This window comes from Nelusetta ayraudi, unplaced genomic scaffold, assembly GCF_046127955.1.
Source record: "Nelusetta ayraudi isolate G7.1 ecotype Tasmania unplaced genomic scaffold, CSIRO-AGI_Nayr_v1 ptg000117l, whole genome shotgun sequence".
Taxonomy (NCBI): domain Eukaryota; kingdom Metazoa; phylum Chordata; class Actinopteri; order Tetraodontiformes; family Monacanthidae; genus Nelusetta; species Nelusetta ayraudi.
Genome location: NW_027466167.1, coordinates 197,160 through 221,320, shown reverse-complemented (window position 1 = coordinate 221,320; position 24,161 = coordinate 197,160). Strand labels below are relative to the sequence as shown.

At 52.3% G+C, this 24,161-nt stretch overlaps 4 protein-coding genes across 6 annotated transcripts; 1 reads left to right on the top strand and 3 right to left on the bottom strand.

Annotated features, from left to right (window-relative positions):
* The first annotated feature begins 146 nt into the window (after window positions 1-146).
* On the top strand, window positions 147-13,245 carry loxl3b (lysyl oxidase-like 3b). 3 transcript variants are annotated; one of them, XM_076049559.1, is made up of 15 exons: window positions 147-406; window positions 2,045-2,407; window positions 2,925-3,088; window positions 4,047-4,267; window positions 6,338-6,545; window positions 6,643-6,823; window positions 7,848-8,002; window positions 8,624-8,794; window positions 9,711-9,866; window positions 10,249-10,408; window positions 10,945-11,188; window positions 11,286-11,401; window positions 11,543-11,679; window positions 12,260-12,371; window positions 12,482-13,245. In XM_076049559.1, exons 2-15 carry the CDS (start codon window positions 2,053-2,055, stop codon window positions 12,559-12,561), a joined length of 2,460 nt encoding a protein of 819 aa, XP_075905674.1. In that variant the 5' UTR covers window positions 147-406; window positions 2,045-2,052; the 3' UTR covers window positions 12,562-13,245. The 3 variants fall into 3 exon arrangements, with proteins under 3 accessions (XP_075905674.1, XP_075905675.1, XP_075905673.1); XM_076049560.1 differs by lacking the exon at window positions 8,624-8,794; XM_076049558.1 differs by lacking the exons at window positions 147-406; window positions 9,711-9,866.
* Window positions 13,246-14,093: 848 nt separating this feature from the next.
* mrps26 (mitochondrial ribosomal protein S26) lies at window positions 14,094-16,099 on the bottom strand. The gene is made up of 4 exons (XM_076049533.1): window positions 15,753-16,099; window positions 15,081-15,227; window positions 14,413-14,536; window positions 14,094-14,307 (listed from the first exon to the last, which is right to left on the bottom strand). Exons 1-4 carry the CDS (start codon window positions 15,974-15,976, stop codon window positions 14,176-14,178), a joined length of 627 nt encoding a protein of 208 aa, XP_075905648.1. The 5' UTR covers window positions 15,977-16,099; the 3' UTR covers window positions 14,094-14,175.
* Window positions 16,100-16,704: 605 nt separating this feature from the next.
* Window positions 16,705-20,282, bottom strand: neff2 (neuronal intermediate filament family member 2). Its single transcript, XM_076049546.1, has 3 exons — window positions 19,120-20,282; window positions 18,277-18,401; window positions 16,705-18,179 (listed from the first exon to the last, which is right to left on the bottom strand). The coding sequence occupies exons 1-3, from the start codon at window positions 20,131-20,133 to the stop codon at window positions 18,119-18,121; spliced, it is 1,200 nt and encodes a 399-aa protein (XP_075905661.1). The 5' UTR covers window positions 20,134-20,282; the 3' UTR covers window positions 16,705-18,118.
* Window positions 20,283-22,263: 1,981 nt separating this feature from the next.
* On the bottom strand, window positions 22,264-23,310 carry LOC142903723 (nanos homolog 1-like). Its single transcript, XM_076049522.1, has one exon. It carries the CDS (start codon window positions 23,183-23,185, stop codon window positions 22,496-22,498), a length of 690 nt encoding a protein of 229 aa, XP_075905637.1. The 5' UTR covers window positions 23,186-23,310; the 3' UTR covers window positions 22,264-22,495.
* Between the last annotated feature and the right edge of the window lie 851 nt (window positions 23,311-24,161).

Genomic DNA, 24,161 nt, shown 5'->3' with positions numbered 1-24,161 from the left:
CCCATTTCCTCCTCCTCTTACTCTTCTTCCTCCTGCGTTTTCTCCTTTTCCTGCTCCCTCTCTTCACCCTCTAATTCTGCTTTCCTCCTCTTCTTCCTCCTCTTCCAACTCCTCCTCCTGTTATTCCTCATCCCCTACTCTTCCTCCCCCTCTCCGAGCTGCACAGCTGGCAGTCTGCGGAGAACCGCGCCAAACCGCTGCTGCTGCTGCTGCTGCTGCTGCTGCTGCTGGGCGGAGCCGTCAGTTTGGACATTGTTCTGCGGGCCAGATGGGATAGCGGGAGGGAGCGCTGGGGCTGTTTTCCTAAAAAGCTGCTGTGTCGGAGGGAAGTCGGCTCTCGGAGCTCCGGAGCGGCTCCCCGATCTCCACTGGAACCGTCGTCACCTCCTCGCACCGGGGACTCAAGGTGAGGAGCCTCGGCCGGTCCGGAGGGAAACTGGGTCATAATGAGACAGAAGTCCACAGCATTTGATTTTAGTCTGAACTACTTGTCGCGATGGAATGAAAGTGAAGCTGTTGAAGTAGCGGCGTGCGCGAGATAGAGTCTTTCTGCCGATCAGCTGCGTTTAAGAAACTTCTTTTTCTTTTCTTTCTTTCTTTTTTTTTTTTTAACGCGCGCGCTAAGCAGTTTCGGAAGCTCACTGGCGTTTTTAAATGACACCAAAACGTATTTACAATGACTGAAAGTTCGCAAGTTATCAATAACATGGCTGATTTCGAACAATTTAATACACATACGAGTTTAACATAAATAAATAAATAAATAAATAGATAAATGCAGCAGAGACAGTAGAGGTGTGGAGCTGCACGACTGGTGGAGGAAGACATCCAACCCTCTAATTACACATTTCAGACTTCTTACGAAACGTTTGACCGCTGTGTGTCTATTTTGGACAACTCTGTTTTTTTGCTTATGAATTCCACGCTTTTTACCCCCCCTCCCCCCACCCTTCCAAAAGAAATATATACATATATATATATATAATTCTGGAATTGATTCCTTACTTTTATTTATTTTACTGTGTCCAATGAGCCATTTTCTCAATAATGACAGCTGGTAATTTACTCTTTATTAATTTTTAAACAGGGACAAAGAGTTAAGAGAGAATATAAAGAGACGCATTTACCGACAATCACCTAGTGTGTGTGTGTGTGTGTGTGTGTGTGTGTGTGTGTGTGTGTGTGTGTGTGTGTGTGTGTGTGTGTGTGTGTGTCAGGATGTGTGTGCCATGTTTTGGAAAGGGAACCTGAAGGTTGTGGGTTCTGTACAAACACATCACACTACTGTATTTGTGTCTCCCACACAAACACACACACTCTCGCTAAAAGCTGGCGGCGGTCTCAATAGCAGGCCTGTGCTGCTCCGAGCTCGGCCGGGAGTTCTGAACCAGCCGACGGGAAAGGAAAAGTGTCCTGGAACGTTGAACGTTCCAAAGTGCCATAAAATTATTATTTTTTTTTTAAATCCACGAGGAAGCGACGCGTTGTAGAGCTGCGACGGCGTTGATCACACGGCTCGTTGACGCCAACGACCTCTAACTCAAAACTTTCCCGGTAATCATTTGGCCCGGGAGTCAAGAGAGCGGCCAACAGATGTTTCTCATCAAGCCGACTCTGGAGTTCCAGAGTGGCTGAGTTCATGGATTCCGTCAGCACCGGTGAACTCTGGACAATTTGCGGGGAAAAGTCTGTGTGTTGCAATGAAAGCATTACTTGGTGCCTCCACTGGGGGGAGAGGGCAAGCGTATGGTGCAATCTTCTTTCTTTTTGATTCTATATTTAAAAGAGGGACGTCATTATTTCCGTCACATGACTGAGCTTTAGTGAAAGCAATGAAACATATCTGCCAGCTACTTTTATCGTGTCCATGAAGTAGAAGCGGAAAACACAACATATAGAGTACTTCAAGTTGTCATCGTATTTGCAGAAAATTGTTTTTGTTTTTTCACTTCTGCCTTGTTTTTAGCCATCAGCAGCCTGACCAGATTCAGTATTGTCCTTATTTTGAAGGCTTAATTTGAAGTTCCTCTTTCTCTTCACTCAGCCATCGTCATGGAGACGTGGGCGTGCAGGCAGCGGTTCACGGTCAACCTACTCCAGGTGCTGCTGCTGCTACTTGGCTACTCTACGGCCCAGCAGACGGTGGCGCCACGCACGGCCACGCCCTCTTCCGCGCCATTTACTTCCCCATCCCCCCAGCTCCAGAACTCCCCTGGGCTCCGGCTCCGGTTGGCCGGACACCCGCGGAAGCACAACGAGGGCCGGGTGGAGCTGTTCCACCGCGGCGAGTGGGGAACCATCTGCGACGATGACTTCTCCATCTCCAACGCCAACGTTCTCTGCCGACAGCTGGGCTTCGTCTCGGCCACGGGGTGGACGCACAGCGCCAAGTACGGCAAGGGGCAAGGTGAGACACCTGGAGAGCGGAGCTGGTCCAGGCCAGGAGAGGGTAGCTGGTCCTGACCAGGAGAGGGTAGCTGGTCCAAACCAGGAAAAGGTAGCGGGTCCAGAACAGGAGAAGGTAGCAGGTCCAAACCAGGAAAAGGTAGCGGGTCCAGACCAGGAGAGGGTAGCAGGTCCAAACCAGGAAAAGGTAGCGGGTCCAGACCAGGAGAGGGTAGCGGGTCCAGACCAGGAGAGGGTAGCTGGTCCAGAACAGGAGAAGGTAGCTGGGTAGCTGGCCCAGACCAGGAGAGGGTAGCTGGTCCAAACCAGGAAAAGGTAGCAGGTCCAGACCAGGAGAGGGTAGCTGGTCCAGAACAGGAGAAGGTAGCTGGTCCAAACCAGGAGAAGGTAGCTGGGTAGCTGGTCCAGAACAGGAGAAGGTATCTGGTCTAGACCTGCAGAGGGGAGTTGGTCCGGACCTGGGCCGAGTGACCGGCTGACCTCCCCCACAGCCTGCTGACGCTCTGCTTCCTGTCCAGGGAAGATCTGGCTGGACAACGTGATGTGCAGCGGCAGCGAGAAGAGCATCGAGCACTGCAAGTCCCGCGGCTGGGGCAACAGCGACTGCACCCACGACGAGGACGCCGGCGTTGTGTGCAAAGACGAGAGGATCCCCGGCTTTGTCGACTCTAACGTCATCGAGGTGAGCTGTGGAATGAGCTCCTGGGCTGTCAAGGTAGCGCTCAAGGCTCATGAAAAAGGCAGTTGTGACATCATAAAGGGCAATGGTTGATACTTCTGCTGCTCCTCCATTCACCGCCGTGCCACCCTGGGTCTCACCCTGAGAGGGAGAACTTGAGGCCAACACACACACACACACACACACACACACACACACACACACACACACATGGAGATGGTTATCCCTGATCTACACCAGATGCCAGTTAACCTGGTGTCGCTCCTCGAGACTGGACTGGAGATCAGCCTCAGGTCATGCAGCTGTTGAGCAGGGTCGTGACCTCCAGGTCCCAGCGTAGATGCCGAAAAGGTTTTTGGGCTATGTAGCCTCCCATAGAAAATGCAGAAATAGTGTCACTTCCCATCATGCCTCTGTAACACACGTGATGAACCAGGACGCATCAGCCAAACAGAAAGAGCTGAGATCTCACGCTGGGAATGTGGAATATGAAACTCTTTTCTCGGCTTTAAAAGTTTATTTGTTGGAAGATTAAAATTGCAGGACTTATGAAATCTACATTGGAAAAGATTTATTATAGGCCTCCTTATAGGTCAAAGGTCGTCCTGTCAGCCGTTTTACTGGCATTTATTTTTGTATTGCGGTCCAATGGTGAAAAATGCTTTTTGATTGATTGATTGATTGATTTCATTGAGATATGTTTTTTTTTGGCTGCAGTACCCAGAGTGGCCACTGGAAAAGAATTGCTGCGCTGCCACGTTGCCGTCCGCTATCCAGTTCTCATAATACATCCATGGTGACCTCATGCATATGGTCCATCCTGGCCCCCTTGCCCTCCCTCCCTGTGTGTGTGTGTGTGTATGTGTATTTATGTGCGTGCGCGTGTCTGCGTAAAAATATGGCAAACATGACCTTTGACCCTAGCACCCAGGTGAAGTGTCCTGCTCGCTTGTGTGCCCAGGCTCAGGTGGACTCTGAGAGCCGGCTGGAGCAGGTGCGGCTGCGTCCCGTGGTGGCGGCCGCCAAGAAGAGGCTGCCGGTGACGGAGGGGGTGGTGGAGGTGAAGCAGCGGGACGGCTGGGTGCAGGTCTGCGACCTGGGCTGGACCGCCCGCAACAGCAGGGTGGTCTGCGGCATGCTGGGCTTCCCGCACGAGAAGAAGATCAACAGGAACTTTTACAGGTGAGCTCTGCCTGCGCGGCCACCTGTTGGTCTGAAGGTCGAGGGGGCAGTTTGAAGGTCACGTGTGTTCTGCAAGATGTGTGCAAGTGTGCGTGGGAGTGCGTGCTTATCTTCCCGCTGAGGATGTTTTTGTTTGTGTCTACCGCGGGTCATGTGACCTGGCAGACGATGACGGGGAGCGATATGATAAGTGCCTGCAGGGAATGGAGGAGACTTCTTCTTCTTCTTCTTCTTCTTCTTCTTCTTCTTCTTCTTCTTCTCCTTCTCCTCCTCCTTCTTCTTCTTCTTCTTCTCCTTCTTCTTCTTCTTCTTGTCTTTTTCCCCCAGCCGTCAGTTCTCCAGTTTGAGTTTGCAGTCAGTTTTACTTCCGTGGACCAAGTAAATGTCTCAGGGAGTTGCAATGAGCTGGTTCTGCAAGACAGACAGACAGACAGACAGACTGTCTGTGCTCCTATGGAATCTCCCCCCTCCTTCCTTCCCTCCGTCCTCAGTGACTCCACACATTCCCTCCTGGTTCACGCCGGTGTGACAGCGGAAACTGTGTGCATGTGCGTTTCTGTGTGTGTATGTGTGTGTGTGTGTGTGTGTGTGTGTATTTTCTTTCGGGCGAGTGTGAGGGCGCCTTGGAGCCGGTCGGTCACGTGACCAACGAGAGCTGCTGATTGGTCAACAGGGCTGAGTCAGAGATACTGAGTACCAAAGACCTGAGGAATGTGGAAAATGACTGTTCCTCCCCTAGAGAGATAGTGTGTGTGTGTGTGTGTGTGTGTGTGTGTGTCTCCTGTGTGTGATGGAATCTGGCTGTCTCACTGTTGCAGACATCTGACAAAGCGAGCAGCAGCAGCAGCAGCAGCAGCAGCAGCAGCTGGGAAGGTCTCCCAGCCGAAGGTTAATGTTTCAGCCGGCGGAAGGTAGAGACATCCCTGGGACAACCCTGCTGCAGTGACAGCGGGTTTCCTGCAGGGGGCGCCCTTCAGAATTCACGCTGAAGGTTTCTAACTGTAGTTGAGGAGCTTCTGACCTCTGCATGGCTTCTTTCTCCCCCCCACCACCCTCCCCAGGGTGTCTGACTGTCACCTGCTCTTGCCTCCTAATCATTCAGCCTCCTAAACTGTAACTGGGTTCCCGCTGGTTCACTTCTCTCTCGCTAACAGACAAACAAGCGCTGACTGTTCCAATATCTGCACACTTTGGAGGCAAAAGTCAGCAGGGACCTGCTGCTGGTGGTCCTGGTGTCCTGGAGACGTCCAACCACTTTAGGATTCTTCTCCTCTTTAAATAAAGAGAGAGCTTCTTTTGGTGGCAAAGTGTTTTAGTGACTTTTAGTCTTTGCGTGGACATGAAGTCTGTGTCACGTTGGACATTTCTGTCACCTTCTGGCCATTTATTATTATTTACATTACATTTTTATTTTGACGGAAAAATTTTGAAAGTTGCAGATCGATATTTAAAAGAATAATCACACAATATAGGTATATATTCACGTAGACCCATACTTACACACGTGTACGTACACATGTGATGAAAGTAAACGACAAATCTATAACAACTATAGGTAATATAAAGATATAGGTTTATATTATGTTATAGAACAAAGATATAGCAAAAAGTACCATAAAATAATAGAAAATAATAATAATATTAAAGAGTAAATGAATGAATAGGTAACAATCCTGGCCACTCTGCCGTGTTTTGACAGTATTCAGCTGCGATGTTGAAGGAGACACATTCTTCCTCAAACTCTCTTGCTGTTGTGCGTGTTGTTGTTGTTGATGTTGCATCGTGATGTTTCCTTCTAACCCGTGTTGTCACCTTGCAGGCCCTCATCCAAAGCTAAAACTAGCTCTAAGTCTAAACTCAGCAGCGGCGCCAACAGGTAACCCCAGGACTCCCAACCATTCAGGCGTGAAGAAGTGTGTGTGTGTGTGTGGAGGGGGGGGGGGGTGGGAGCGGGGGAGTGTGTCACATGACCCATCAGCCAGACACCAGCCAAGCGTGCCGACCAATCAGAGGGCTGGGAGGAAGTGGGGCCGGTCTGAGCCACAGCTGCTGTGCTCTTCTTCTCTTCAGGCTCTACCTGGAGCGGCAGCGGAGCAGCTACGGCGTCCACTCGGTGGCCTGCACAGGCCAGGAGGTGCACCTGGCAGCCTGCCCCCTGGTGGTCAGCACCGCCAACAGCACCTTCTCCTGCCAGGGCGGCGCGGCGGCGGTGGTTGGCTGCATGCCTGGGCCGGCCTTCATGCAGGGCAGTGGCCTGAAGAAGAAGCTGAAGGTGTCGGTGAGGACGAAGGAACAAACGGACGGACGAATGAACGAATGAACGACGTCTGACAACCTATTCTAACGTGCCAACGGTGGCGCCCCGCTGTCCGTAGCGCAACGTGCGGCTGAAGGGCGGAGCCAAGGCAGGCGAGGGCCGGGTGGAGGTGCTGAAGAACAACGAGTGGGGCACGGTGTGCGACGACCGCTGGGACCTGGAGTCGGCCAGCGTGGTGTGCAGGGAGTTGGGCTTCGGCAGCGCCAAGGAGGCCATGAGGGGCGCCCGCATGGGCCAAGGTGAGCGCAGCTTCTCCTCCAGGATCCTCCAGGTTTCTCCTGGTTCCCCTGGGATCCTCCTGGTTCCTTGAGGTTCCTCCTGGAACCCCCAAGATCCTCCAGGTTCCTTCAGGATCTTCCAGGTTCTGCCAGGTTCCTACTGGATCCTCCTGGTTCCTCCAGGTTCCTGCATGATCCTCCAGGTTCCTCCTGGGTCATCTTGGATCCTCCTGGATCCCCCAGGTTCCTGCAGATGCAGTTTGATCAGTGCAGGAGGAAAGGAAAGATGTTTGTAGGAAGAGGAAGGAGAACCTCTGAGAGACTCATGGACTGTTTGTTGTCTTCAAAGTGAGTCACGGGGATGAGTCGCTTGGGCGGGAGTCTCTTTTTCCACTCACACCAGATCAGTTTCGTGATAAAAAGAAACGCGGTTCAGCCGCAGCCGTCTCAGTTCACTTCAGTCTTGAAGTTCTCGACATTCCAGCCACTCTTCCTTCCCCTGAAACTGGCTTTCATTTAAAGTCAGCAGGAGGTTGGAAGCTGCTGAGTATTTTATTGCGGCTGAAACCCAGATTGCAAGTCGTCTCTCTGAGGGAGCTCCGACTCATCAGTGAGCCTCTGTGCTCTGTGGGGGGTCGGAGCCCCGCCCTCCCAAAGCCCACCTCACCCCTCCGCCCCCGTCGGGCCCCTCCTCCCAGCAAACATTCCTACCGCAGCAGCCCGGTCGGAAACTAGTGGTGCTGAAGGAATTCCTTTCACCGGCTGCCACAAGGACGGCAGATTCCAGCGGCGGCGGCGGCGCCGAGCCAAACTGGACAATCAGACCAACAATAACGACACCACGACGCAACACAACTTCTGATAAATCACCGGGTTGAATAATTACTGGACGACAAAATAATAGTGGATCAATGTTTTTCGTACTGCGCCTGGAATTTGGGGTGAATTGTTGAACTGCCCCCTGGTGGACAGTCGCAGAAGGCTTGACTCAGTCTGTGTGTGTGTGTGTCTGTGTGTGTGTCTGTGTGTCTGTGCGCACGCTCAGGAATGGGTCCCATCTACATGAACGAGGTGAAGTGTTTGGGCAGCGAGAGGTCCATCTGGCACTGTCCCTTTAAGAACGTCACCTTGGAGGAGTGCCAGCACACGGAGGACGCCAGCGTCCGCTGCAACGTCCCCTACATGGGCCTGGAGACCTCGGTCAGAGCCGGACAACCAGAAAAACAAATTGAAGTTTCCTGGTGTAGTCCCTTTACTCTTTGAAACGCTCGATGATGATACTCTTTCCACATCTTGATTGAACACGTCCTCTGTCATCCCTTGAGTGTTTTGTTGCTGGCTAACGTCTGATTCATTCATAATGCTCGGTAACCCTGTGTCACAAAAGGCCAGAACCCCTGTGGATGTTTTGACTATTGTCACATCCGGAGTTTCATGTTTTATTTTATCCACAGAAACTGGTTGATACCAAAAGAAAAAATTGTGACACTTTGCTTTTAATCTTTCTGGATCTGCGATGTTCTGCTGCTGCAGATGCACAAGATAGGCCGAACTGAGGAACTAAAAAAAAAAAAAAAAAAAAAATCACATTTGTCCAACTAAATATCTCAAGTCACCCACAGAAAATGAATTTGACTTTATTTTTCTCCCAAAACAAAACATAATGAATTATCAATACTGATTATGAATCAAGCCTTGATTCGACCAGTTCTCCCTCCAGATGAAAGCAGAGTTCTGCCTCATGTTGCCGCTGTTGCTGCTGCCGCTTCTGCTGCCGCGTGCCTCTGCCCGCTGCGCTCTAACTTCCTCGGCCCTGCGCAGATCCGACTCTCGGGCGGGCGGACCCGTTACGAGGGCCGCGTAGAGGTGCTGAGCTCGCAGCCCAACGGGACGCAGCGCTGGGGTCTGATCTGTGGCGAGACCTGGACCACCAGGGAGGCCATGGTGGCCTGCAGGCAGCTGGGCCTGGGCTACGCCAACCAGGGCGTGCAAGTAAGCTGACCGGGGCCTAACCTCTCCGCTCTGCAGCTGCTGCCATATGATAATGTACCGTCATCGGCCTTGTAGGGGGCGCTATTGCCACATTCTGTGCACACGTGTTCAAACACATTACGCCTGCAAACATAACTGTTAAAGGCCGCCCACTAATAGTCAGCGAACTCTACTGGGAAAAAATAACTTAAAGGTCCAGTGTGTAAGATTTGGCCTGATTTACCATTTTCATGGAAGTAAAAACTTAATACACTGCCCATTCAAATGCCGTCGTGCTCCACCATCTCCACCAAGGAAGCTTGGTGTGGACAATCCAGGTCTCCTGACTGCACATTCCATAATTAGAGTGAACGCTCGCATTGTCAATTAAACCAGCAAAGAAGAAGGTGGACGAGGTATCCAGGTTGACTGGCAAACTGAGGAGCGGGAGGGGTGACAGGGGTGCAGAGTGTTGCACAGAGTGCTGCAGTCCAAAATGTAACCACTTGATGTCGCTGTTCCTTCTCAAAAATCCCAAATATTACACGCTGGGTCTTTGAAACAGTCATTCCTGCTGGCAGCAACATTAGCAGGAGGCTGCAAACAGAGGGCTAAACACGCTGCTTCCTTTTTGCTTTCTTGGGACCATTGATGGTGTGAAGCAACAACTTCATGCGAAATGTTTTGAACATGTATGCATATATTATTATTATTATTACATGACGGTACATTATGGGCTCCACACACACTTTGCAAGCTAAAGCTACTAAAAGCTGTCAAAGCTACAAGCTCACCTGGGGGGGGGGGGAAATCCCTCTGGCGCTTCAACAAATGGCGCTCCTCCTGCTCCTTCTTGAGCAGGAAGTGGCTCCGAGGCGGGACAGGAAGCGCCTCCTGCACCGCCTCACACTGACCCCCTGCAGGGCCGTATGTGCAGGTGCGGTTAGCGGGCGGCCGCAACTCCTACGAGGGCCGTCTGGAGGTGCAGGTGGGCTCCAGGTGGGGCACGGTGTGCAGCACAGGCTGGACCACCAGGGAGGCCATGGTGGTGTGCAGGCAGCTGGGGCTGGGCTACGCCATGCACGCCATCAATGTGAGTAGGAGTCCCGAGACTGAGAGGTCTCAGCCCAGAAACCCCCGGTTGAGCACCAAGAACAAACACCGGCGCACTCGGTTTAGTTTTGTTTTATTGAAGAGATACAAAAGCGGCACATTGACAATGTAGGGACTTTAATTTGGGAAAAATCCTGCAGGAAGCTTCCTGCAATGGAATGTATTGAATGTACTTATCTGGAGAGAAAAACCATTAAAATATTTGTGTGTCTGCGATAGAGAAAACTTACAATCGTCTGAAGTTACGTGGCTGCAGAAGTGGATGTTGTGTTTGTGGGAAAACATGTGGATAAAGTGAGGCACGGGCTCATCCCACCGACTGACTGAGTGTCTGCTCTGGTCCATCCGACCCCCACTCCAAGGAAACCTGGTACTGGGAGGGCAGCAACGTGACGGAGATGGTGCAGAGCGGCGTCAAGTGCACTGGCAACGAGATGTCGCTCAGCCAGTGTCAGCGGCACCGAACCGTCAGCTGCCAGAAGTCGGCGGCTAAGTTTGCGGCGGGCGTCATCTGCTCTGAGAGTAAGTGACCAGTCTGTCTGCCTGCCTGTCTGTCTGCCTGCCTGCCTGTCTGTCTGCCTGGGACTTTGGATGTGTCCTACATCACCCCCTGTGGGTCACTATATAGTCATTATATTGGGGCGACGCCATTTACTAGCAGTGTCCGAATCCCGATGTATCCCACAATGCATTGCTAAAAGTAGTGTACAACCGATGGTCACTAGCCAATATACCCCAATATATAGGAAATTAACCAATATGTCCCATCATGCATTGTGCTCACGCTGAACCATAGGGAGAAAAGGTGAGAAAAAAACAAGTGTTAGTATAATCTTGAATATTCTAAATTGTAAATGAATCGATATATTTATCTATTTATTGCCACCTGCCAACGGGATGTTTTACTGAGACTGCGATGACATCATCAAGAGCGTCCCAAAGTTTTTTCTTTCAATTGGACTCATGAGTGGCGCTATGTAGATTAGCGACTTAGAGCTGCCTTTGGAGGGAACCAGTGGGTGATTTCGCTCGCTGACGACACTTCCTGTCTCTGGCAGCGACCTCTGACCTGGTGCTCAACGCCTCCCTGGTCCAGCAGACGGTCTACATCGAGGACCGGCCGCTGCACATGCTCTACTGCGCCGCGGAGGAGGACTGCCTGTCCAAGTCGGCGGCCAAGGCCAACTGGCCGTACGGCCACCGCCGCCTGCTGCGCTTCTCCTCGCAGATCCACAACGTGGGCCGAGCCGACTTCAAGCCCAAGGCCGGCCGCCACTCCTGGGTGTGGCACGCCTGCCACGGGTAACCGCCGCTGCCGCCGCCGCCGCCGCCACAAGTATTGTTTGTAAAGATGTGTGTTGATTTTTCCCTCTACCTTCCCACCCCCACTACCCTGCAGCCACTACCACAGCATGGACATCTTCACCCACTACGACCTGCTGAACGCCAACGGCACCAGAGTGGCCGAAGGACACAAGGCCAGCTTCTGTCTGGAGGACTCGGACTGTGAGGAAGGTGAGAGCCAACAGAACCACGGCCACATCCAGAACCTGGAGACAGTAAACTGAGCAACGATCAGAACGAGAACATAACTCTGACCTGTTGTGTAATGGAGCCCGTTCATTGAGACCGCCCCCTTTCATGGTACCCGTGCAGGCGTTTCCAAGCGCTACGAGTGCGCCAACTTTGGCGACCAGGGCATCACGGTGGGCTGCTGGGATTCGTACCGGCACGACATCGACTGCCAGTGGATCGACATCACAGACGTCCGACCGGGAAACTACATTTTCCAGGTCAGAGTCAAAAAGTCGAAACCAAAGACCCCAAATTAACACCGGGTTCACACCGGAGGCGGAAGCGGCCATTTCCTTACGGCGCCCTTGTTAACCAATGGTGTCGTTGACGTCAAACTCCAAGCGGCAGCGAGCGATCCGCGTCAAGTTGGACAGGAGGTCACTCAAAGAAACACGAGAGAATCCGGTTCATTTTCAAAGTAATTTCAAAATAAAAAAATATCTCAATTGACAAATGCGATCATGGAGAGCATCAGGACAGTATGAGTATGTAATTGTTTTGGAATGTTCCAATGAAAATAATAATGGAATATTTCCACAAAGGAATTCTTATTTTCCTCTCCGATTCTTTGCGATTAATCGCGAGTTAACTCAGGACACTATTCGATTAATTGCGATTAAAAATTTTAATCGACTATAAACATATATATGTATATGTATGTATGTATATGTGTATATATATGGATGTATATACCGTATGTTTATATAATTATTAAGTTACCTTTTGATTTTTTTTAATCGTTTTTTTGTTGATGTATGCAAAAGTTCCCTCTGCTTTCTGTCCCTCCCTCCTGCTCAGGTCGTGATCAACCCCAACATGGAAGTGGCCGAGAGCGACTTCAGCAACAACGGCATGAAGTGCAACTGCAAGTACGACGGACATCGCGTCTGGCTGCACAACTGCCACACTGGTGAGACGCCTGAACAGATTTTCTCCTCGCCACTCGGTTCCCCCAGCACTCCTCTCACTCCTCTCGCTCCTCTCACTCCCCCCTCCCTCCTCCCTCTCCTGGCTGGACAGGTGACGCCCTCAGCGAGGAGGCGGAGAAGCGCTTTGAGAAGTCGTTACAACCGGGGCAGATCAGCAACCAGCTCCCATAGTCCCCACTTCCTCCCTCCAGGGCTGCAGCTGGGCGGGGCCTGCTGCTGGGGGCGGGGCTCTGACACAGCGCACATAACTGTTGCAACCGGTGTCTGAAAAAAATAATAAATCCGTCCCCAGGATGGTGGTTGCGAGGAAGCTGGTGCAGATTTATCTTTCAATAGAATGTGGCCTGAATTGAGACACGGCGAAACTGAAAACACACACACACACACACACACACACACACACACACACACACACACACACACACACACACATTCTCCCAGGTTGCTCAGTCAGTACTGGGGGGGAGGGTGTGACTCTTGGCTTCTTATATACTTGAATATTCAAGTGCTCGTGCTTTTGTTTTATTTTCATTCCCTCCCACCACCCCAGCCTCCCCTCCTCACAACACTATTTCACCAGCCGTACCATCGAGGTGCTATTGTTACTTTTACGTTGTCATCCGTGACTTCCTTCTGTATTTTAATGTATTTCAATTTTAACACCAGGGCTGCATTGAGTTCTGGGCTTCGCTGGTCAGTAAGATTCTCACACATTTGCAGTTAATTTATTTATTGCTGATATCCAGTGGCCCTGGTGTATATATGTGTTTGAGTGTGTGTGTAGGTGTAGGTGGGCACACCCACACACACACACGAGCCGCAGTAACCCAATCAATAAAAGAAGGAGGAGAAGAAGAAGAGCAGCGTGTGTGCGTGTCGGTTCTTTGTCTCTCTGGAAATTGACCTTCGCCTTCGTTCGGCCGCCGCCGCCTGGAAACAGCGTTTTTGAGTGAGCGGCTAATCTGAGAGCTCCTCCTAATCTGCCTGCTCGCGTTCCTTGCCGGTCAATCCCGTTAACCTGCTTCACCGATCACATTAAGTGCGTGCACGGCTTTGCGGCACCGCCAGGAATGAGCCCAGTTGCTACGCCTGGACTGAGGAAAATAAATAAATAAATAAATAAAAATAAAAACTTCAACAAAATCAACTCGAGGCGTTCCAAGAATACAAGAGGAGGTTCCCCGCAGAGTTTTTAAGAGTTTGAGGCTTTTTCTTTTCTCTCTCTCCCCCCACCCCCCCAACCAGTCAGCATCCTCTGGGCAGGCCAGTGCACTTCCAGCCCGCTCCTTACAAAGTGCGCTGGAATTCCGTGTGGAAGGACGGCTGCTGTGATCTTCAGCGCCACCTGACACCACAAGGATTAGTTACCAGCTCGGCCGCACGTTGTTGCACGTGAGCTGCCTGCAGTGTTGGGACTCCGTGTCGCACAGCGCCCCCCGCAGGCCGCTGAAAACCCCCTGGTTATTTTATAGAACCCTTAAAAACACATCTCAAAGAAATGATCCCAACTGTGTTTTTATGAGCCGTGTGACACCGAGGTGCGAAATGACGCCCCCTGGTGGAAGGGTTATTATTGTCCAGGAGAATAATTCTGCATCCTGCAAAGATCCTCCTGGAACTCAGAGAGTTTTTGTGGACTTCCTGCTGAGTGTACAGTAACTGCCATCAAAGCTTTCAGAGGGAAAAGACACGACAGTCCGGTCTGAAGTCTCATGTGCACATATACTTTTATTGGAAAAACAATTAACAAGACGGTGAGGGAGACGAGAGCTCAGCGTCGCCCCCTCACTGCAGGACTGTCCGTCGCACCACTCTTCCCTCCTTGTCGATGGCAAAGTTGTAACTCTTGGGATTATCCAGAGCTTCCTCGATGCGCTGGTCCAGGTTCTCCAAGGTGACAAAGTTCTTGGCGTCCTCCTGTTGGCAAACAGCGAGTGAGACGTGAGTTGAACGGTTCAGGTTCACAGAAGAGGAGGGTGAGGTGGGGGAGGAGGAAGAGGAAGAGGAGGAGGAAGACCCCACCTGTAACTGGGAGACCTCCACGGCCTTCCGTCTGACCAGCTCCTGCTGCTTCTGCTCCCGCTTCATCATGACCTCTAGCTGTTTGCGTTGCGTCTCCTCCTCCTCCTTCTGGACCCTCGACACCCTGTGCAACAACACGCAGGTTGAGAAGAACGCAGAGCCGGTCGACCAACCACAAGGCATTCTTCCTCTGACTGCCGAGGGAACCCCCCCCAACCCCCACCCCGCCCCCAAACAGGAAGTGGCCCTGACAGATGGCTCGGTCCAAACTGGAAAAATGTCTCCTAAAACTGTGCAGCCTAAATGTTCTAATGAACAACAATATTAAGACAGAGCACTGAAGTTGTTCATGCTAAAGTTTGAATGAAGTTTCAAAAACAACTTGCAGGGGACCACAAATGTTTATCTACAAATGCATTTTCCATAATCGTTCAGCCCTAGTTTGTGGTATTATTTACGTGCTGCATGAAAAGATTTCTTTTAATCTTGGTATTTCACTTTGCAACTTTTGTTTTATAAAAAAAAAAAACAGATTTCTGGTTTGAATTGCGCTGGTGTAAGTTGTGCTGGGACGACCTTGCCTGGGCCCGGGCCCGGGCCCGGCCCCCACCCCAGGGTGTGTCGGAACGCCCCGCCTCCTGCCTGACGTCACTCTGATCCCGTCCTACCGCAGTTGGAGCAGCCGCTGGTTCTCCTGCTCGTTCCAGGCCATCAGGGCCCGATGCTCCTCCGCCTCCTGCCTGGCTCGCTCCTCCGCCAGGGAGCCCGTCTCCTCCTCGTACTTCTTCCTCAGCACCTCCTCCTTGAACTCCAGCCTGACCGGCACACGGGGAAAGCACAGTTCATTCACTCATTCAAACAAAAAACCCTCAGCTGATGGTGAGAGAAATTAATCATTTATAGTCTGCGATCCGACTTGAAAGAGCAGCAGAAAGGAGAGAAAACCACACCTCTCTCTCTCTCTCTCTCTCTCTCTCTCTCTCTCTCTCGGTGCCGGTGGATTATTTTATTTTTCTCTCATTCAATCTGAGGAAAAGACTTGTTGTCACGACTTTCACACGTTTTGTCAATTGCAGTGACATTGTTTACAGGAACACCTTCACCAGCTCTTAATAAGAGGACGTAAACGCCTCACTCGCCACTAAACAAAATTGTGTCTCTATTATCTACACACCGTTGCATTGCCTTGACTTCAGGATATTATCATCATCATCATCATCATCATCATCACTGTGGCAGAAAACGCGAGAACGCAGGTAAACTAAAACATTCATAAGGTTTATTATTATTATCATTATTATTATTATTACTATCATTATTATTAGTATTAGTATTATTACCGCAGCGCCCGCATGATGAGCTGGTACTCGGAGAACCGCTCCTTCAGCACCACCATCTCGACCGGGTCGACCGGCGGCGGCGTCTTGATCCGGCCCACTTTGGACTTGGCCACCGGGTCGGCGCGGGACTTCCTGCCGCGGTGCGGCGCCTGGAGCAGCGCGGCGCCGCGGGACGCGAGGAGCCGCGCGGCCCGAGCGCCGCTCCCGCCTATCACGTGAAACATGGTCGGTGAAACCCCGGAGAGACGCGGACGGCGGTCAGGAGACACTCACACGGACGGTGAGCTAACATTGACGGCGGCAGGCGGCGGCCATGTCGGCGCCCTTTCACCGCCGGAAGTGGTTGAAGCCCAAGTGACGTCCGGAGCGCCTCTACCGCCCCCTGTCGGTGGCGGAGGCGGAGGCACGTTTGCTGGCAACCGTTGATCTCCGGCGATCGGGGGGCCGACAGGCCGTTTGGATATGTAATTATTGCGTATGTCGTCGTCGTCGTCGTCGTTGTTGTTGTTGTTGTTTGTAATTATTTATGAGCATAGCTCTTATAAAAAAATAACCTGCTGATTCTGGTCTGAAATTGACCAGGTATTCTGTTTTTTTTAATCAACAGATCAACAGATCTGTTTAGGGAGCTGATGATCCCTAATCCTAATAGAAAACAACTCACCATTTATTCTGCTTATTTTGTGTGTGTGTGTGTGTGTGTGTGTGTGTGTGTGTGCTGCCCCAGCTGTTTGATATTTAAGCCAAACGAAACCCGCATTTATTTGTGTGATATTGTTGTCTGGCCTACTTAAAATATACATTCCAAATGCTTTTTTTTTTTTCCAGGTTTGACTCTGGAAGCACTGTAGAGTGTGAGTGTGTGCTCATCATTGGGACCAAACCAGGCCACCAGCTGGTGCTGTGACCCCAGAACAGGACGGCAAGGACAAAACAAGGAGAAGTGAGGTGGTTGCAGGTCAGTTGTAGGTTTATTCAGCTTGCTGCCGGCTGTTACAGGAGTGTGGCTGTTGCAGAGTTTCACGTTCACACATGTGGAAGCACCATTTGGAACTACAAGCAGCAGGAAATAAACAACAACAAGGAGCCCCTGCTTTTCTCACCGAGTCTCGTGAGTTACTCAGCGTTTTAGACTAACTCGGTCAGATTAGAGAGAACATTTTATCCAGTTGACAGAGAGACGCATTGCAGGAACATTAGAAGGAACCAGTAACAAAATTAAAATCTTCCTCGGCATTTACAGGACTGGAAGGTCGAGCAAGAGAGTGCTTTGGTTTCATCATTAGAAGCGAGAAATTTGAGGAAAAAAAGGGCCAAATTCATGGTCTGCTTATCGAGTCCAAACATAACTTCCTGTGTGACGTAAATGCAGAGGAAGAAGAACTAAGAATAAAGGTTTAAGGTCACTGGTTCACGGGTGATGGGGTCGGGGCAGGGGGTGACGGTGCACGTTGTTTTTGCTGGAGTCGAGACGCAGACGAGGTCGGGGCGGCGGGAGATGGACGGGCCTCTCTGTCCCGCTCCACAAACACTTGGTCAGATGTTTGCACAGCGACTCTCGCGCTCGCCTGCGTCCTCCAACTGCCCGGCCAAAACGACAGCACCGTCCTGCGGCCGCCACTGGCTGATGCAGTGCAGCCACTCCTTTGCGGACCTCACGTGTGTAGAAGAAGGGGGACTTCTGGTGGGACCTCTTGTGCGGCACAAGGGCGCTTCTGTCTTAAGGATGATGGATTTTATGTCTGTCTGGGGAGATGTGAAGGGGGGGGGGGGCTGTGTCCCAAATCACCCACCAGTTCCCAACTTCCTGTACAGGGAGTTCAATGTAGTTCACTGTATAGCGCTACTCATTGACCAAATTGAAAAAAATATCTATAATATCTCATTATTTAGACGTCCGATCGGCTGATGGTAAAAAAAAAAATAAATGAAAAATCAAATCAATTCACCTGTATGTATATATTCATTTTTGTGACCAGTACATATCATACTAATTATAATATAATAATAATAATAATATATATAACTACTATTATACGTCTCCCCACGTTAAAAAATATATTAACTCTTGCTTTTTCTACCTATGGGTCAGCATGAGCGCAATGCATGGTGGGATATATTGCAGGGCTGGAGACCATTGGTTGTACATTACTTTTAGCGATGGACACATTGAGTGGACTGTGTGGTGAATACTGATGTTCACTCAGGATTCGGACACAGCTAGAAAATAGCGTAGCCCCTATATACTGACTATATAGTGACAGTAGAGGGCGATGTAGGACACAGCCGGAGAGAACTGAGTGGAATGGCAGCGGGAGGAGATGGAGGGGGGGGGGGGGGGGGGGGCTGGGGGTAGGAAATGGTTTTTAGGTGAGAGCAGGAAGGGGCGGGTAATCCAGTCGAAGCTCCTCCCCCTCTAGAAGTTTCCTGTGAAGGAAGGAAGAAGGCGGCCGTTCAGGTGGGCAGGCAAGAAACTCATGGAGCAGCAGGAGCAGCAGGAGCAGCAGGAGCAGCTGTATCTGACCTGTAGGCTGCGATCTCGATGTCCAGGGCCATCTTCACGTTCAGCAGGTCCTGGTACTCCCGCAGGTAGAGCGCCATCTCCTGCTTGGCCTCGCTGATGTTCTGCTGCAGCTCGCTGATCCTCACCTGCAGGGTTGAACATCAACAACGCAGTCAGTCGGGCGACAAAGAGACAATTCAGGTTCTGAGATTTTGTTGACTGAGGAGAAGGAGTGAGATCAGCGTTGAGGTTTGCTGCTGCTGCTGCTGCTGCTGCTGCTGCTGCTGCTGCTGCTGCAGCTGCTGCAGTGACCTTGTGGTCCTGCTGAGCTCCACACTTTGTCTTGCAGCTGATGCAGTGAGTCGTGGAGCTACAAGAAACAGTGGCCTCCTCCTGCTGCCCTACTGCTCGTCTTCCTGGATTCCAAGTGATAGTTTCTTTCTATCTTCCTTCCTTCCTTCCTTCCTTCCTTCCTTTCTTCCTTTCTTTCTTTCTTTCTTTCTTTCTTCTTTTAAAAAACACATGTTCTGTTTCTTATAGTGCGTCTGGGTTGAGATCTTTCTGTCTAGATCAACTGATCAGCTGACATCTCTTCACTCCCTGCCCTCCTCCTCCTCCTCCTTTTCTAATTATCCTATACCACCTCCCCCCTTTCCTACTCCTCCGTCTCTTCCTCCTCCATCTCCTCCGTCTCTTCCTCTTTTTCCTCCTCCTCCTCCTCCTCCACCTTCTAATCCTCTACCTCCTCCTCCTCCCTTCCTTCTCCTCCTCCCTTCCTTCTCCTCCTCCTCCTCCTCCTCCTCCTCCTCCTCCTCTTCCTCCACCAGCTCCTCCTCCTCCATGACTCTTTCCTCCTCTGGTCACCTGGTACTTGGCCACGTCCTCGGCCTGCGTCTCCTCCACCTCCTCCAGCTGCCTGTTGAGGGAGTCGACAACGCTGCGCAGGGCCTCGACCTCAGAGGAGCACGCCAGCAGGAGGCGCCGGTACTCGGCCGTCTCCTCCCGGACGGCGTGCGCCGCCCGGCCGCTCCTGGCCGCCGCCTCGGCCACGCCGGCCACCTTCCCGCGGTACCACTCGTCGGCCGCCCGCATCTTCTGGCTCGCCAGCCGCTCGTACTGCCCCCGGATGTCCCGCAGGGCGGCCGACAGGTCGGGACGTCCCACCTCCGTCTCCATCTGCACCTCCACCGCCACCTCCGCCCGCAGCTGCTCCTGCAGCTCCGCCCGCTCCTCGGCAAACGCCCTCCTCAGGAAGAGCAGCTCGTCGCCCAGCGAGGTGGCGGCCGCCTGGGCGTCACCACCCGCCAGCGCCGCCCGCTCCGCCTCCTCCCTCGCCCTCTGCAGCTCCTCCTCCGCCCGCCGCCGCCTCCCTTGCTCCTCCTCATATTGCTCCTTCAGCTGCTCGCAGGCGTCCCGCAGGCGATCCCGCTCCGCCTCCATGCGCGCCTTCTCGTCGCCCTCCGCCTGGACCAGGGCCCTCAGGGTCCTGGCCCGGCCCTCGTAGAGGCCCTGCAGGCGGGACGGCCGGCTCTGGCGCCGCCGCAGCCCCTCCAGCTCCGCCAGCAGCGCCCGGTTCTGCGCCTCCAGGTGCCTCACCTTGTCGATGTAGGAGGCGAAGCGGTCGTTGAGGCCCACCAGCTGCTCCCGCTCCTGGTGGCGAAGGCCCAGCAGCTCCGTGTTGAGGGAGGAGGCCCCGGCCAGGTCCGGCGGCAGGGAGGTGGAGGAAGTGGAGGTGGAGGAGGTGGCCAGCCTCAGCACCCTCCTCCCGATCTGAGGAGCTGAGGAGAGGAGCAAGGAGGTGGTGGTGGTGGAGGAGTTGTGGGACCCTCTGTAGCTGTCCCAGGGACGGCGGTAGGAGAGGAGGGAGTCACAGCTCATGATGATTTTTTTTTTTTCGGTTCGAAAGGAATAAATAATGGATGTTTTTTTGGATTTTTTTGCGAGTTTCTCAAGGTTTTTGCGTCCCCCTTGTTCTGCACACCATCGGTGAGAGATGAGCGCGCAGTCTTTGCACTGCACCAGCTCAGTGATGCTGCAGATCCCGGAGCCTTTTATAGAACCAGGACCCCCTTCCCTCCCACCCCCCATCCCCCGCCTTGCATCGCTGCTGTCAGCATCCTGCCGACCAATCAGAGGCTGCTGCAGTGAGGAGAGAGCGGCTGGGTCTTCAGGCTCGCTCTCCCTTGCTCACACGAGCACACACACAGGGACTCGGTCTGATCGCACTAAAAAAGAAAAGGAAGAAAACAGCTGGAGGGGAATCAATACCTTCACATTACGCTTTTAATAGCGAGAAGGGCAACAGATTAATAAACCTGATTTGTTGCTGCTGCTGCTGCTGCTGCTGGAGTGCATCGATTCGCTTGACCGCAGCGGCACGCTTTATCTCGGTCACATAAGCAGACAGTTAATAAGCCTGTGTGTGCAGTAATGAAAGTCTTTGAGAGGGAGAATTTCATTTCAACACGACTCCTTTTCGTTTCAAGGTTGTCGTGTTTTTGGTTTTTTTTGCGTGTCCTTTCAGACACAAACCTTGATGTCACTGCTGTCGTCTTTAAACTCCTCTTTTATATCCATTGATCTCTAAACTGATGAGTCACTGCTGTGCCCCCACCGCGCGCGCGTGTGTGTGTGTGTGTGTGTGTGTGTGTGTGTGTGTGTGTGTGTGTGTGTGTGTGTGTGTGTGTGTGTGTGTGCTGACTCGGCTGAGCGTCCACGGACCAGTCAGTATGTTTCATGTAATTCTAGTGAGGCACCAACCAACAGATCGTCTTTGATCCTCTAGGGGGCGCCCAGAGTTTGCCCAACACATCTGACCTTTGACTCTCGTCTCTCAGCATAACATAAACGTGCCTTCAGTGAATACAGTGACATGGCACCTGTCCTTTGAAAATCCTCGCCATTCGTCCACTGCAGCAGTAACATCAGATCGTCCGTTTAAAGCAACCTGAAGCTCCTCAAGATGCGACCCGAAGCCCAAGATCAGGGTGTTGTTGCCGGAATCTGACCGCTAGATGGCGGAATTGCATCGCATGTTGGTGAAACAGTGGCAGTTTTTTTTGTTTTTTTTCGCGTTTCTTTCTTTCTTTTCTTTTTTTTTTTTTAAAGTTTGTTAAGACGTTTGCTTCAACGTTTTGACAGTTATGACCCAATGACAAACAAATCCAAGTCCGAGTCCCATCAAATAAAATAAAAAATGCAAATTTCATGTTTATTCGTGTGCAGTGAATATAATTCCCAGTAATACATGGACGTAAAAGTACACGTAAAAAACACCTTTATAATTTTCGAATATCAGATTCTTCATTGACAAAAAAAATAAAATAAAAATGTCGGGGGCCATTACATATTTACAGGTGCACGCGAGAGGAAAATTCAAATCGACCTCTGTGTTTTTCAAACTTCTGACAGTAGCGACGGCGAAAATAAACACAACAAAAGCTTGGAGCTCCTTCTCGCGGAGCCACGGCGGAGTGGGAGGACGTCCTGCTGCGCGTGTACACTCCAAAATATCCACGCGACGTCACAGGAGCAACAGTGGAAAGACGGCGGTAGAAAAGAGGACTCCTTTGGTAGAAAGCAGTCACCCAGCGGGCCCAACATTCACGCGGTGTCGGTCAGGTCCACCTGCCTGCAGGATTTCAGGCTACTTTGGTTCAGCGAGTCCATCGCAGGGCGCTTGCGTCATTGCACGCTGCGCCCCTCTGCATCTCGTTCCAGGCCCCCAGGCACCCCCCCCCCCCCGGACTCCAATATGGCGGCCCATACATTTGAATGCAGATGCTCACCCAGCACACAGACGGCAAAACAGTTTTTGACTTTCGCTTTAGAGGGCGCATAGAGCACGTAGCACTTCACGCCATGCCGCTGTAACCCCCGTGATAACATCAGGCTGCATCAACCAATCAGAAGGAGCCGAGACACAGCGGCAACGCTCACGCTGGGAACACAAAACTCTTTTCTGGTGATTTTCTGCCCTTCATCATTTTTTAAAGACTAAAAGCATTGGAAAGACTTGCTATGAACCACGTTTCAGGTCAAAGGTCGTCTTCTCAGCCGTTCTAGAGGCCTTTTGTGTTTGTATTGCGGTCTAACGGGGGAAAGGTATTTTTGGGCCCAATGGGATTTTTTTTAATTTATTTTTCTTGCAGTACCTCGAGTGGCCATTGGGGGGGAGAACTCGGCGCGCCGCCACAATGCCAGTCCAACCCTGCTCCTCCTCCTCCTCCTCCAAAGCCCGTCAGTAGATCTTCAGCCTCCTGCCTCCTCCCCGGGCCGCCGCCGGCGGAGGCTCCCTGGACAGCGGGCAGTACTTGATGGTGTGCGCGTTGTCGCCGCTGGCGCTGCACAGCGGGCAGGTGTACGCGCGCAGGATGGGGCAGAGCACGCGTCCGTCGGCCGCCTTGAGGACGTGCGTGCCGAACACCTCCTCCGGCGCGCCGTTGTTCCGACAGAAGACGCAGACTCTGGGCTCCGGCTTCCCCCGCGGCGCCCCCTGTTGCTTGCGCCGCCGGTCCGCGGCGACGAGCAGGTGGTCGTCCAGGCCGGAGGGGAAGCCGCCCCGGCAGGGGGGCGGGGAGTCTCCGGCGGCGGCGTAGGGCCGCAGGAGCGAGATGCGCTCCCGGAGCTCATGGATGGAGATTGGCGGCGTGGAGCAGCAGCAGCAGCGGCGGCGGCGGCAGCGGCACTCCGGCGGCGGCCCGTCGCCCTCCCTGGCCGGGCCGGCCAGGCACGAGCACGCCGGCGGGTCGCCGTCCTCCAAGCCCAGCGTCGCCTTCAGGGACTCGGTGATGGAGTTGGGTCCGCGGGCCGCGCCGTGGCCCTTGTTGGGGGCCACCAGCGTGGACAGGCCGAGGTAGTCGTTCCAGAAGTTGAAGGTGTAGTCGCAGGGGGGCGGCGCGCGCAAGTACCCGCGCTCCAACACGTCCATGGCAGGGGGGGTTGGGGGGGGGGCGGGGAGGGGGTGTCACAGACGGATGTCCGCTGTGTCTGCGGGCATGTGGTGGGTGTGCGCGGGGAGCTCCGCTGCTCCGCTGCTCGGTTCCAGTTTAGTGAGGAGCCGCTCAACTTGTTGGCTCTGATAAATTCCCCGGAATCAAACAGGGGGGGGGCGTGGCTTGCCTCAACTTGATTGTGCGCGGGGGCCCAGGAGGAGGAGTGGGATGTGGTGGCGATGATGCGGGAGGAGGAGGAGGAGGCGTCTTTGTCTGGAGGAGGAACCAACATGTTTGCTGCTTCTGTCAACAATCAGAGACTCTGAACGGAGAGTCCATCATCCTCTGCTTACATTTTCTTGACCCTCACTTTATTGTTTTTAGGGTTTGTTTGTTTTTTGTTTTTTTTAACATAGGTTTTTGCAACAGCAGCCCTCTGTGATGTCACAAAGGGCGCCCTTTACCTCAACAAAGCGACAGAAAACAATGTTTCTCACACTCCAGGACTAAAAAGAAGCCTTTAGCTGCTAAACGGCCTGTCAGCTGACTGTCACACACACACACACACACACACACACACACACACACACAGCAAGACAATGGAGGGCCAGTTGTACTTGCAAGACTCTTCATTGTCTCCTTCCTACAGTGGGATGATTAACTTCCTTAGCATGCCTTAAAGTGTGTGTGTGTGTGTGTGTGTGTGTGTGTGTGTGTGTGTGTGTAACATCTTCCCAGAGTTGCTGAAGGCTTTCCAGCCTGTGCGGATGAAACGCAGAGCCATCCTTGCTGTGAATAAATTATCATCGGGGGGGAAAAAACCCCAACAAACCACACAGTCATCTTGCCAAGGTCACCTCTGGCTCCCCAAGCACAAAGGGAACGAGAGAGCGTTTGGGAGATGAATGATTGGCTGCGCTGCTCCGGGGCTTTTTTTTTTTACCTTTTGGTCCCTGATTGGCAGAAGCCAAT